The sequence below is a fragment of the Pteropus vampyrus genome, unplaced genomic scaffold (genome assembly GCF_000151845.1).
Source record: "Pteropus vampyrus isolate Shadow unplaced genomic scaffold, Pvam_2.0 Scaffold98, whole genome shotgun sequence".
Taxonomy (NCBI): domain Eukaryota; kingdom Metazoa; phylum Chordata; class Mammalia; order Chiroptera; family Pteropodidae; genus Pteropus; species Pteropus vampyrus.
The window spans coordinates 2,589,805-2,604,105 of record NW_011888879.1 but is presented as its reverse complement, the minus strand read 5'-3'; the positions used below and the strand labels follow the sequence as shown (position 1 = coordinate 2,604,105).

General features: G+C 45.6%; 1 protein-coding gene across 1 annotated transcript in view; it reads left to right on the top strand.

Moving 5' to 3' along the window:
* The window catches only part of PTPN14 (protein tyrosine phosphatase, non-receptor type 14), a 160,438-nt gene that overhangs the window by 128,278 nt on the left and 17,859 nt on the right, over window positions 1-14,301 (top strand). Inside the window, exons 14-19 of the mRNA XM_011364531.2 lie at window positions 1-22; window positions 842-2,316; window positions 6,266-6,409; window positions 7,477-7,695; window positions 10,895-11,023; window positions 13,432-13,666. The exon at window positions 1-22 is cut by the window's left edge and continues 12 nt beyond it. Of these exons, the coding sequence (XP_011362833.1) occupies window positions 1-22; window positions 842-2,316; window positions 6,266-6,409; window positions 7,477-7,695; window positions 10,895-11,023; window positions 13,432-13,666 (2,224 nt within the window). The remainder of the gene's footprint in view (window positions 23-841; window positions 2,317-6,265; window positions 6,410-7,476; window positions 7,696-10,894; window positions 11,024-13,431; window positions 13,667-14,301) is intronic.

The window sequence follows — 14,301 nt, the reverse complement described above, 5'->3', positions numbered from 1 at the left end:
TCGGAAACACATACTTCGCAAGGTAACTCTGGCCTTACCGTTTTCCCTTAAGACAAAATGTTGAGTACGGGTTTGAGTAAAGAAGACTTTTTGTTGTTGTTGTTTAGATGACAGCGATGCCTTCATTTTTAGTCTTGTCATTATCCAAATGGCAACAGGCAGCGGCTCTGAAGTGTCAAAGGCATAGACTGTTGTTTACCCCTGAAAAAAAAAGTTTGCTTTGAATTGGCTGTGAAGGGATTTGGGGAAAGTCAGGGAGCACATTCTTCTCTCCTCCCTCTCGTAAATGGGCTGAGGGAAGAGAGAGTGACAGCTAAGCCCAGTGGAGGACCCTTCACCTTCTCTGCCAGTGTCAAAAACCGTGTAACAGTCAGTCAGGTTTTCATGGTGACAGAGAATCCAGGTCTCCAGAATAGTTGAAAGAAATACACAGATAACCTCATCCCTTTATTTTAGCTATTGCTTCTCATCTCTCGCACCAGCCCCTTTCTCTATGCACTTGTTATTGCCCCAGAGTAGAGAAACTGTTTTATTCCTGTTTTTTAACTCCCATACAAAATGGGTAAAAAAGTCATTTCAATAATTATTATCATAACAACTAACATTTATAGAGCAACTCCTCTCCTTAAGCACCTGCAGTGTATTGTTTCGCTTAATCCTCAAAATAAACCTATGAGATAAGTACTACTATTGTTGCCATTTTGTAGATATGGACTGTGTGGGCAGAGACCACGGGCTTGTACTTTTTAGGACTTCTTTAGATTAAAAATCATCCCCACGAGCGCCCTCCTTGAAGCAGGGCAGCCTGGAGGTTCACGTGCCTGTGTTTGTCTTCCCGTAGACAGCATTTTCCATGGGAATGAGGACGCCTTCTACTGCAACTCCCACAACAGCCTGGACTTAAATTACTTGAACGGCACCATCACCAATGGCAGCGTGTGCAGCGTCCACAGCGTCAACTCCCTGAACTGCTCCCAGAGTTTCATTCAGGCGTCTCCCGTGTCCTCCAACCTCAGTATCCCTGGGAGTGACATCATGCGGGCCGACTACATCCCAAGCCATCGGCACAGCGCCATCATCGTGCCATCTTACCGGCCGACCCCCGATTACGAGACGGTCATGCGCCAGATGAAGAGGGGGGTCATGCGCATGGACAGCCAGAGCCAGTCTCTGCGAAATCTCAACATCATCAACACCCACGCCTACAACCAGCCAGAGGATCTGGTGTACAGCCAGCCCGAGATGAGGGAGAGGCACCCCTACACTGTCCCTTATGGGCCACAGGGGGGCTACAGTAACAAACTTATTGGTCCGTCCGACCAGATAAACCCAAAGAATAATTCGGTGCCCAGCAAGCCGGGGGCGAGCGCCATCTCACACACGGTCAGCACCCCAGAGCTAGCCAACATGCAGCTCCAAGGCACCCATCACTACAACACGGCCCACATGCTCAAAAACTATCTCTTCAGGCCACCGCCCCCCTACCCCCGGCCCCGCCCTGCCACCAGCACCCCAGACCTCGCCAGTCACCGCCACAAGTATGTCAGCGGCAGCAGTCCCGACCTGGTGACCCGCAAAGTGCAGCTGTCAGTGAAGACCTTCCAGGAAGACAGCTCTCCAGTGGTGCATCAGTCCCTGCAGGAAGTGAGCGAGCCCCTCACGGCCACCAAGCACCACGGCACGGTCAACAAGCGCCACAGCCTGGAGGTGATGAGCAGCATGGTGCGGGGCATGGAAGCCATGACGCTCAAGTCGCTCAACATCCCCATGGCTCGCCGCAACACGCTCCGGGAGCAGGGGCCGCCCAAGGAGGCGCCGGGGGCCCACGAGGTTCCGCAGCTGCCCCAGTATCACCACAAGAAGACTCTCTCTGATGCCACGATGCTGATCCACAGCAGTGAGAGCGAGGAGGAGGAGGAGGCTGCGGAGTCGGCGCCCCAGATCCCTGGGCTCCGCGAGAAGATGGAGTACAGCGCCCAGCTGCAGGCGGCCTTAGCCCGCATTCCGAACAAGCCCCCCCCTGAGTACCCCGGCCCGAGGAAGAGCGTTAGCAATGGGGCACTGAGACAGGACCAGGTTAGCCATCCCCCTGCCATCGCGAGAGCCAGGTTGCTGAGACACGGGCCCGCCAAGGCCATCAGTATCTCCCGCCCTGACCAGCTGGCCGTCAACGGGGCCTCTCTTGGTCCATCCATCTCAGAACCCGACCTGACAAGTGTGAAGGAGCGGGTCAAGAAAGAGCCCGTGAAGGAGAGACCTGTGTCTGAAATGTTTTCGCTGGAGGACAGCATCATAGAAAGAGAGATGATGATCAGGGTAAGCGTCTCCCTCTCCCGGGGCATTTGGGGGGACACTTATGCACACCGATCTCCCCCTGCGGCCTCCTCCATCCCTTGTCCATGATTCGTTCAGTGTGTGAAAGCATACATACTTTAGACACTGAAGAAGTGCGAGTCTTACTCAGCGTGTGAGGGATTTAAAGCATCCCTTGGCGTTTAAGCAGGTAGTGTTTTATTTCCAGAAATTTGGTTTTTGCTGCTTCAAATAAATCTTCCATTCTCATTCGTGGATTCTAATAGGTCTTTGGTACAAAGCGCAGTGATGGAGTTGGGATGTTATCGGTCGTTGAGATCCTAGGCCAGCCTTCACTCTCTTTTCGGGCTCAAACATGCTAGAGCTCGCCTTCCTACACCTCTTGGTATTTTTCTTTTTCTGACTAGAAAGCCTTTTTTTTAAAAAAAAAAAAAAACCAATTAGGTATTAAAAGAGCAACCTCACTTTAGAGCACAGATTTCTGTATGTCAGGATGACTCGTCAACGTTAGCTGGACCACGATGTGGCCAGGTTTATTTTCAGATGTCCTTTCAGTAGATGTTTAACGCAAAGCCAAGAAAATGACAGTAAACTTGGAAGTTTATCATTGAGTGTCAACTCCCCGTTAAGCTTAGTCTTTCAAAAATTCAGATACACGTGTGCGAATGTACATGTGCACCTACATACATCCATGTGCACACTTATAACATTGGAGGGTGCCTGATGTTCCACATAACTAACTCTTCTTCAGAACATGTACTGCCTGGAAGACCTGTGGTCAGAGCAGGAGTGAGCAGTAATAGGTCTGCCCTGAACAGCAAAATAAGTTCTCGCTCAAGGATGAGAAAATTGCTAAATTGTAGTTACTACTTTAAAAAAATTATTTCAGAACACATTGCTGCTTGTCCTGGAACTTTTCATTCCTATAAGAACCAAAAAAATCGTTTTATTATAACTAATGCAACCCAGATTGACCTCTGTGCAGGCACCACGTCTCTCTCCTGAGAGAGCCAGGCCGATGTTAGGTTTTCCAGAACAGTTGTAACTTAAAACTCACTTCAACGGAGTTCATTACACTTCCTTCATTTATAAGTCACCCTGACTCTCCAGTGGGAATCAACCTGAAAAAAAGGCCAGCATTTTGAGGAAACCGTGTTCCTGGGTTCAGGCATCTAATCCGTAACAACGTTATTACTTTAGACAAACTGTAAGAACGTTCTCAGCTTCCCGGTTTTGGCCATCAGTCGAGTAATGCTAAGAATTCCGTGCAGGCATAACTCTTTCCACTTCCTGCAAACCTAGAGGGAAATTGCGAATGAGGGGCTTGGGCCTCTAAAAAATAAAACTGACATGGAATGAAATGTGGGGGCAGGTACCTCGGGGGAGAGCTTTCCCAGCGTGGAGAAAGGAATTCATTGGGAGAAAGGGATTTTTAGCACTTCTTGGCCCCAGGCCCCTGTGACACAACCCAGCATATTGCTGACTTGATATCGATTGATGCATACGTGGTTTCATAGCCTCATTTTGGTCATATTCATCCACTTCTGTACTAAACAAAAGCAGCAGCCAAATTCATGGCATTGGTTCCATACTAGAGCTCCCTGCGTTATCGCCAAGGAGCAAGGCGATTTCTGCTCTTTTTTCCCACGTGCTCTCCCATCCCATCCGCATGGACGAGAGTGGATACCTGATTTTACCCCTTAACGTATAGTCCAGAACATCATGACCCCATCCCTACTTCATCCTCCCCGTTGATTTTTTTCCCCAAAGTCCTATGCACTCTGGAGTTCAAGGTCCGCTACCCTGGGCTGATGTCCTGACCTTATAGCCGGTTTAAGAGGTTCTTCAGTGAACCAGTGTGCCGGACAGGATGGCCACAGTACTGGTGGCACTGAAGCTTAGGATGGTTCTGCATCTTTTTTTTTTTTTTTTTTTTTAATGAAGAAACTCACCCCAGTACCCTCACCCCATCTCAGATGCTTCTCTGCCCTCCCCACTGCTTGCCTTGCTAGGAAGGGATAAGAAGAGGGCCTCTGGAAGATAAGAGAACAATGAGAAAGTGGGCACTGGAGGGGGACAAGTATGGTGAGAATTTGCCCTGCAGCCAACTCCGGGTAATTCTGGAGCCGCTTGACTATTCGATTGATGATGGGGTCCAGCTGTCTTGGTAGCTCCTCCCCCTGGCTCCTCTCATGGTCCGCAGGGAAGAGAAAAGGCCAAATCAGATCTTTGAGTTTTTTTTTTTTTTTTAATCCCTGGTAATGTGCTGTTAGAATAATAAGTGAGAAAGAGCTAAGAGAAATAGTTTATCACTGGGGTGTCCATTCTCACTAGGGAGTAGTAATCCTTTCCTGAGAAAGACAAGTTTGTGACGTTTCTGTCTTGGACCCAGTTAGAGTCACCTCCTGGTGCAGTGGGAAGGAAGCGGAGGGACTCGGGACTGTTTTCTCCAAATTATTCTTGAGAGTATTACACCTTTGGCCCAAAGTTCATAGGACCTTTTCTCACTTTGTCACAGTTGATCCTCCTCTGAGACGCTCCTTTTGTCTGTCTGGTGGGTTGGCCCTGTCATTGGAGAAAGCATTGAAGGGCATCATCACTCACAAAGGCCAGGGCTCCATTCAGACTGCAGATGGCATTGAGGGGATGAGGGGGCGCGTGTGGGGGTGCGATGCCATTCCCTGCACCCACGACTGGAAGAACACTCTCACTCTGTGTCATCTGCAAACACCATGGCTATCAAGACACGTCTCTGGGGGAGTCAATTTATAAATGATAGACAAAGCGGGGAAAAATACCTAAAGGCTTGAAAAGAAACGAGCGATGAGGTGATGCTTCTGTCTGTGACAGCCAAAGGAATCCGCAAATTGGTTTCACTCCTGTTTGGATCAAAATCCTAAACGCTGTAAAACTCATCTGTTTGTATGCTTTATGAAGTCCTTCTGCTCTTCTAACTTCTAAGACAAAATGACTTTGGGGACATGCTCTAATTGGGTTGCCTGAAGTGAGTAAAAGGAGATTTTTTCATGCCTCCGTCAGTTGAGAGGGCATGAAGCACGGCAGCAGACCTTACAGCCAGGGAGGGCCCTGACGGGTCAGAGTGTGGGCACAGGCGAGGACAGAGAGGCAATCAAAAAGCCACAATCGAGGGTCAGGTGCTCACATCCAGACCTTTCCCCGAGTGGCCCACTCCGCCCCCAAATCCATGTTCCCCCATAGCTTCGTCACACTACTGACATCCCACCATAGTGAGCGGAAGCCATTGTGTTCACTCCCTCTTCCTCTAGATGAAGTGTGAAGGGGATGCCTGGTGGGTCATCTCAGATGGTCCCGGGCTTCGGTGTTTGTGAGTCGGCTGAACTGCATCAGCCCTCATTCTGGGGGTGATATTTCAGGGACCAGAGATTCGGTATAGGATTGTTATCTTCCATTCTAGAATAGAAACTGGAGCAGGTTTTTCTCTACAATTTATGTATCCTGATCTCTTGACAATGCATCAATTTTTGTTGTTGTTTTTTTCAGCTATTTAATCTGTAGAAAAGAGCCTCCGTTGTGACTGGATTAGATTATTCGCGAAACACTTTCTCTTTCCCAAGTCCTGTCTTCCTTTAGCCCGTATCGTCCCACAGTGTCTTGCTTGTACACGGCTTTGTGTGTGTGTGAGATCCACTCCCCGGCCCCGCCCGCCGTGGAGGGTTGTGTTCGAATGGAGTCTTTGCTCGTATTTGTTTGTTTGTTCATTTATTCATCCACTTTTCAATAAAAGCTCGGGAGCCCTGGCTTCCTCAGGCACAGTGGGAATTAATGGGAAGGGCCGTGTTTGAATTTGCCCTACTAATAGTGATCGTCTGCATTCCTTGGCTGGGGAGTTAGAGATTTCGGGAGATTAAAACGCATTCCAGCATTCTCCTGGTATTACAAACAATGAGAACATGCCTTTTCTTGCTACAAGAATCTAGAGAAGCAGAAGATGGCAGGCCTGGAGGCGCAGAAGAGGCCGCTGATGTTGGCCGCGTTGAATGGACTCTCGGTTGCTCGGGTCTCGGGGCGGGAAGAGAGTCGAGTTGATGGCACACGAGTTCCCATGGACGAGAGGGTAAGTGCCGGGCTTGTCAGACATGTGATTCATTCTCTGTGCTCTTAGGATTCCAAAGCTCCCTCCTTGCCCAAACATGCCAGCACTGAGGTTTGTTTGATGAATTAATTCTTCAGTTTGAGATTAGCAAGACCTGGTCTGTGTTGTATTAAATTGGTCCTTTCCAGCATCTGATGTTTCTCTGTCAGGTCAGGGCAGCGATGCCCACCTAAAGAGACCAGCCTCTCCCAAGCCATGTGGCCTTGCTCAAGTCACTCAGTTTTAGGGGCCTCTTTCCTTTTTTGGCAAAATGAGAAAGTTAAACAACTGCCATAGCTTTCAATTTCTGTGATTTTTTGCGAATGGTTCCCATTTATTAGGAAGCGAGTATTTTACCCAGGCATTTTTAGAATTCTCTTAATACGCTATTTAAGTTGCACGTCAGTGTTTTAGAGGTGAGGAAAGGTATTTCTTTAGTTCCTGAAATTGCTACCAGAGGGTTAGGCAACAGGTTTGGAGTGATGGTAATGTCAGGGTTTTAGATTCCTGCCAGCACCTATGAAGTACTACGATGCTTCTGAAGGCAGAAGGGACTTGAGAGGGATTATCTGATCTAATTAATACCATGTTATTGTCCTTAGTAGTTCGGCCATGGGAAAAATAAAACGGGGGTGGAGGGTGTTGTTAATCCTCAGAACTACAGGATTGTGTACCAGTATCATCTGAAAATTTAGTTCAGTAAAAAGGATGGGCTGCATAAGTGCAGAAAAGGATGTTTGGGTAATTAACAGTAACTTCTGCTTATCGCCAAGACTTGAAACAGAGGTGTTGACAAAAACACTGGATTTTGAATTTCAACTCTTGCCTTGTCTTGCAGACTTAATCTATTCCAGGTGTGAGTGAGAAAGAAACTGGTTATTAGACAAGAGAAACTAGCGATATGGTTAATGGAGAGATTTAGGCATTAGTGGTACATCTTGAAACTACTTATTAACACTGTCACCATAGATATTTAAAGAAATCTGGTTGTTATCTTGGAGTTTTGGGATGAGATAATTCATTGAGCTGAAGATTCGTTTCTGCTGCAGTTCAGAACCCTGAAGAAGAAGCTGGAAGAGGGAATGGTGTTCACGGAGTATGAGCAAATTCCAAAGAAAAAGGCAAATGGCATTTTCAGTACAGCGGCTCTGCCAGAAAATGCTGAGCGCAGCCGGATCCGCGAAGTGGTCCCCTACGAGGACAATCGAGTAGAGCTGATACCGACCAAAGAGAATAACACAGGTTACATTAATGCCTCCCACATCCGGGTAAGCTGGGGAGCGAGCCGGGAAGCTTTGTGGAAGGTGGCTGGGTTAAAGGTAAAAATGCTGGGAGAAAAAAATGTAGGCCAGGCTGCCACTGTGCATCTTGGCTTGTCCCCAGACCCCGAGGGAATGTTTTTGAACTTCTGGGCTTTTCTTCATCAACTGGAAGGGTATGGCTATAACCGCAGAGAGGAAGAAGCCCAAGAGCCTCGGGGAAAAACTCAGGCCAGCTATTTCTGAAGCTTGCTCCTTACAGAGGGTTTAATTTTTTTCTTCTTTCTATGGTTTACAGCTCTCCCAGAAACTTACAGGAAAAGCCGAGGGTCATCGTTTTTCAGTTTGTAATTAGCAGAGGATGGAGACTTTGGAAGTCTCAGGCATCGTCTTGCTGTCATTGAAGTTTTTGTAATATTTAAGGGCAACAGAAACATGTGCATTCTCCCTTGTAATGCGCAGGTGATGCATGTGACAGCTGAAGTCTCGAACTTGCATGGTATTTAGCAGAGTGGACTAATTTAAACATAAACCACGAAGATCTGGTTGATAGTGAATCATGCAAGATTTGCCACATTATTCAATGCATGAGTGTCATTAAATTTTCATTAATATTTTTAGAGACTTCAAATCTTATATCTCAGTATTTCATGGACTTTAAAATTAGTCAGCTTTGCTCCACCCCAGCTAGAATTAGTTATGGCTACATGCATACGTATAGTTAAATATTTCCTAAATATCTTACATACCTCAGTGTCCCTAATAACAGAACATATTTATTTAAAATGTGACCATTTGCTCTGCCCTCTGAAGTAGAAAAATTTATTAATTTATTGGTTTTAAAGAATTGTTACGGATTTTTTTTTTTTGCTTTGGTTTCTTTTTTTTTTTTTTTTTTAGTTTCAAGTATAGAGTACATTGGTTATACATTTATATAGTTTATGATTACTCTGTCACCCATCTGGCTCCACACATAGCCATTACATTACTGCCGACTACATGTCACAGGATGTTTTTAAATAGTACAGGGTTTCACGGTGACCATCTATTATGATCAATAACCTTAGACACCGATTTCTGGCTTTGTCCAGAGTTATTTCCTTTCTTCATTGGACTTTTCAACTGTAGCTGAATTCTTCTTGGTAGGGCCCTTTGAGCCTCCAAAATGTAGCAGATGTTTGGTACATGTATCAGGTATGACAGTTTCGATAACAAAATATGAAAAGTATACTGTGTGGGTGTAGTGTTTTTGTACACAGAGCAGAGATGAATCTTTAAGTATCAGCAAGTACTGTCAAATAACATGAAAGAGCACTATTAGGGTTCGTGTTGTGTATTTTCCTCTTATTCTCGAGATTGAGAATGAAGACAATAAAAAAACGAACCCAGGAAAGTCTTAAGTAAACTGACAATGGCGAGTTTCATGGACTTAGTTTAGATAACGAAACGTGGCCAAAATAATGTACTCAAGCAAAGATGCAACTCACACAGCTGCTTCTTGATAGAGTATCTGTGAAAATCTTACATCGCTATATTATACTATCTTTTTCTTTTGGCCAAATCCCCTCTACCATTTTCCATCTGCTCTCTAGAAAAAGCTGTCACTCGGCATCGGCCCGTGCCCATAGAGTGTAGTTAGCAGAAGTATTCTCTTCCTCAGTGTTCTCCAAGGCCCACATTTCATCTTATGGATCCGGGTTAGACATGGGTGCGTTTAATAGACCCACAGAGCTTGCAAGAACTTGTCCGCGTGTTTGGAATGGAGCTGCGTATCTTGCCAATGTTTTCTCCCTGGATTCCAAGCAGCCGTTAGCACAGAACAGAGATTTATTTGCTCCAGAGGTGGAATCACATCTGTGAAATCTACCTCGGGAGCATGGGTTGTTGTGTTTTTAATGCAGTTTTTAATATCCTCCTGTCAATATTTGGACTTTGCTAAAAGGCCCCGGGCAGCAGCATACTCTGAAAGTATTTACGGTTCCTATATGTTGGGTGCCAGAGAGGCTAATGTTTCAAATCACAACTCCACAGATAAACCAAACTCCTAGCCAGCCAGCAAATATATGAACGTTATCTTTCACTGGTACTCGGAAAGTGAATTTTGCTTGCCAGCTCTGACCTAAACATGCCTTGTGTAATGGGAAAATAACCGACGTTTTTATTTGAACCAAGTTAGTATATAGTTTCATAAAGTAAATGAGAGGGAAAAGTTTCAAACAGTGATCACTTCATTGCTCCTAGAACTAGCTATAGAGATCTGCGCTGGTGGGTGTGTAAGGGGGCCTGACTTTGTGATAGTAAGGCACAGGAATGGAAGGGGCACAGAAAGAATCTTCTCGAAGGCCACCATTCTACCCGGATCGCAGGGCTTCAGCCATTCAGGCACAACTTCTTCTTTGTGATTCTCTGCTGCTGACATTTGGAGCGACATAATTCTCCTCCCAAGGTCACCCTGAGCCACGTGCGATAATCGTTGTATTACCTCAAACCATGCAAAAAGTTCATTTGGATGCTGTGATACTGCACAAGGGGACATTAATGACACAGTATCATATCTTGTTGACTTAAGTGCTTTTGTGACGCCTGTGCCGTATGTGGCACAACAGCGTGGTGGGTACATTCGGAGTTTGGAACACATTTTACGTCAGATCAATGGTAGAAGGCATCGCTCCCAAAGAGATTATTCCATGGTAGACTATTTTACTGTTTAAGTGGATGCCATCGAGCCCTGTTTCTCAAACTAGGGGTCACAACCGTAGCAGTGAGGTGTAAAATCGATTTAGTAGTCAGGACCAGTTTTTTTTTTTTTTTTAGAATAGAGAAAAGAATGGAAATTATCGGAGTGCACTGCACATAGTAAGCATAACTAGTATTTCTGTAACAAATTCTGTTAGGTTATGCACATACATATTCAGGTAACAGTGTGTCTATGTGTGGATATCTACGTATATATATATGTTTTTAATATCCCTGTTTTGTACGTAATTGCTACAGGTTGCAGACAAGAAAAAAAAAAGATTAGGTATATTTTAATAGCATTTTCACGTGAGACTGTGTCGCTAGCCCTCTGCGGCCTCAGGGTTTTTGATAGTGGCACTACCCCATTTGGCCTAAAAGGTTTTCAGATGGATAAAAATGGACCCATGGTCGGCAGGAAATTCCGCCCTGGATTTGGGGTTCGTTCACCAGTGCTTTCCTTGGTTTCCAGGTGGTGGTCGGTGGGGCAGAATGGCACTACATAGCCACCCAGGGGCCCCTGCCACACACATGCCACGACTTCTGGCAGATGGTGTGGGAGCAGGGAGCAAACGTGATTGCCATGGTCACCGCCGAAGAGGTAAGGGGAACGGCCGCACAGCCGTCTGTTCCCGGGGGAAGGTGTGGCCAGAAGACGCTTCGAGTCCGTGGCTTTGCTGCTGTCCCCGATTCCCGCGGCAGATTTCTCTGCAAACCCTTTTCTCTCTGGCGGGCACGTGTTTTCCCTTCTGACTCCCACCCAGACCTGTTTCGCTTTCCAAAGATAATGCATCGTTGCCTCCCATTTCCATCAGCTTTTAACTCTTTTCCCTGCACCACCATGAACTAAAAATCAAATAAACAAACAAGAACCAACTTTCCGTTCAGTCAGGCCACTTTTGTGGGCCAAACAAAGCCGTAATCTGTCCTCTGGAATTTGAGGACTTCGGGCTGCTCCGGGTCAATCGGCACAGACTCCCTACCCCGGCCATGGCCCCCTTACATGCCATCAGGCTTATCACCTGAAAGGGGACCAGAAGCTGTTGTTCCTGTAGAGATCTTTATCCTATGGGGAGAGAAAAAAAAATCTTTTTCTTCCCTTGCCAAGTCAAACACAGTTTTTCTGTGGTAACTAGAGAACTCTGGGTGGTGTCATAAAGATGGGCATACACCACTAGTCGGTCTAGTTTGCTGTCTTGGGGGAAAGACATTTTGTTTCTTTTCGTGTCACATTCTCAATTTTTTTATTTTTGCCACTTCCTTTTAATCTTTTCATTAAATGTTAACTGATGTTTCGAAGTCATTTAAGGGACTAGCTTCATCTGTTTTTTACCAATATCTGGTATTGCATACTCCTTTGCTAACAATTTTAAAAAAGGCGAGGAACAGAAAGAACTGGGGAAAAAAAAGAGGTCATATTTCCTTCATTGACTGTTCTGAGCAGGTCGTTGGTTTCCAGAATAGCCCATTAGAAGACAGCAGTGAAAGGGACTTTGAGCTCTTTAAAGGCGGGTGCACGTCTCTGGGCTGCCCTTCAATCTGACCTTCCCACAAAGAGTAAATTCTCCTAAAATCTCTAGCAAAGTCTTATCACCTTATGGAATTGCATCACGGTAAGGGATTCATTCAACTTAATGCAGCGTAGCAGGTGTGCTAAGCCTGGGGCCACCGTGGTAAACAAGACAGGTACGATTCCTGTCCCCAAAGAGCTTATTACATCCTAGTGGGAGGGATGGTAAAAGGTGAACACATAAAGCAAGCTCAGATAGTGGTCAGTGCCCTGGAGAAAATGGGACCAGGCAATGGGACAGAGTGACTGGGGGTCTACAACTTTAGATCAGTTGGGCAGCCCAAAGTCCTCTGAGGACGTGGGATTTAAGCTGAAACTTGAGTGAAAGAGGAGGCCAGTCTCATGAACACAAAGTCTAGTGATCTGTGAGGCAGCCAGAGGCTTACAGCCTCTCGAAGTGTGTAATTGATTTAGATACTCAGCAGTAATAGAAATTCAAGGCCTCGGGTAAACCTTCTTTCACAGGATTGGTGAATAAAAGAGACAAACATGCCTCACACTTAAGAAGACTCGATTCAACCAAATAAATCCAGGCAAAGTTATTTGTATCACTTCCAGATGTGTTGCTTTGTAAGTGGGCTACTAGCCATCAGGGTTTCTCTAAGGAGGAAGTCCCCACAGCGCTGGCCACTCACTCCCTCAGTTCAGCCTGTCTCCCCCTACTCACTGCCCTGGGTCCCCCTCTTTGCCACCACCTCCTCCACACCCACTCCAGAGGTTTTAAAACCGTGCAAACTTTAAAAAAGTTTGTTGTGTAAAGGTTTGGAATGCATATCCTCCAAAAAGATTAGAAAATTAACGGAGAGAGAAAGGTGATATACCTTGTTCTCTGCTTCACTGGTTGAGTGAACTAAAACAGACGCATCAGGCCCCAAAAATGTGAGATTGACACTAGATGACAGAGCCAGTGTCAGTAGTCAGTGTGGGCTAGACATCAGAAATGCAGAGCGTGACCTAGAATGTGTACTAGAATCTGCCACTCCCCTGCCCGAGGACACTCCATCCCCTTTGGATGGCTTCCCAGTCCACGGAGGGAAATCTAGACTCCCTGCCGTGGGCCGGGAGGCCGCCTGTTCCCACCGCTCTTCCCATGCTCGCCAGACAACTGCAGCCCAGCCGCACTGCAGACCTCTGTTTCTCAAACACATCAACCTGTTCCTGTCTCTGGACTTTGCACTGGTTCTTATCTCTTAACATTAAACTGCAGCTCAGTCGTGAATCTTTATATCTTCTATTGCTGTAACTTCCGTTGTACCTGTTATTGATCTTAGCCGAGATGCATATTATCTGCTCTGTGATAGACACTGCACAGTGCTATTGAGTTAGTGACTTAGAAGCTATTCGCATTTTCCTCTGTCCTCAGATTTTTTAAGATTAAGAGGATAAGAGCTTCCTTCCCCCAACTTATTTCTAATTTTGCCTTTGTGTGTGTGATTCAGGAGGGCGGACGAACTAAGAGCCACCGATACTGGCCCAAACTGGGTTCAAAGCACAGCTCAGCTACCTATGGCAAGTTCAAGGTCACCACAAAGTTCCGAACAGATTCTGGTTGCTATGCAACCACAGGCTTGAAGGTCAAGCACCTTTTATCTGGGCAGGAAAGGACGGTGTGGCATTTGCAATATACTGACTGGCCAGATCACGGCTGCCCAGAGGATGTCCAAGGATTTTTGTGTAAGTTTTTTTCTTCCTGGTTGGGGTTTTACCAACTGTATCAATGGTCTTATCTTTTGGAGGTGAAATAGAAAGAGAGGGTCCTTTCTCTTAAGTGATGATAGTATTATGACATTGAAGTATATGTCCCTTCATATAGTATATGTAGAACAGAGAAGACAAATACATGTCACTTATCATATTCTCTTTACCTTTTATGCAAATAAGCTAAGACCGTGGTAAACTGAATGGTTCTACCTTGATTTAGACTTTTAGCTACACATTAATAATTAATAATTCTGATACACGCTACATGTCTGAATCTTGAAAACATTATGCCAAGTCAAATAAACCAGACACGAAAGGGCAAATATTCTATGACTCCACTTATATGAGGTACCCAGAATAGGCAGCCTCATAGAGATGGCAGGTGTAAGAGAGGTTACTGGGCGTTAGGGAAGGGGAATAGGAACTTGTTGTTTGACTGGTAAAAAGTTTGTTTGAGATGAGAAAGTTCTATAAAAGGAGAGTGGAGGTGTTTGTACAATATTGTGAATATACTCAGTGTCACTGAATTACACACTTAAATATGACTAAAATGGTTAATTGCATGTTATGTATATTTTACCACAATTAAAAAACCACAGAGCAATAAA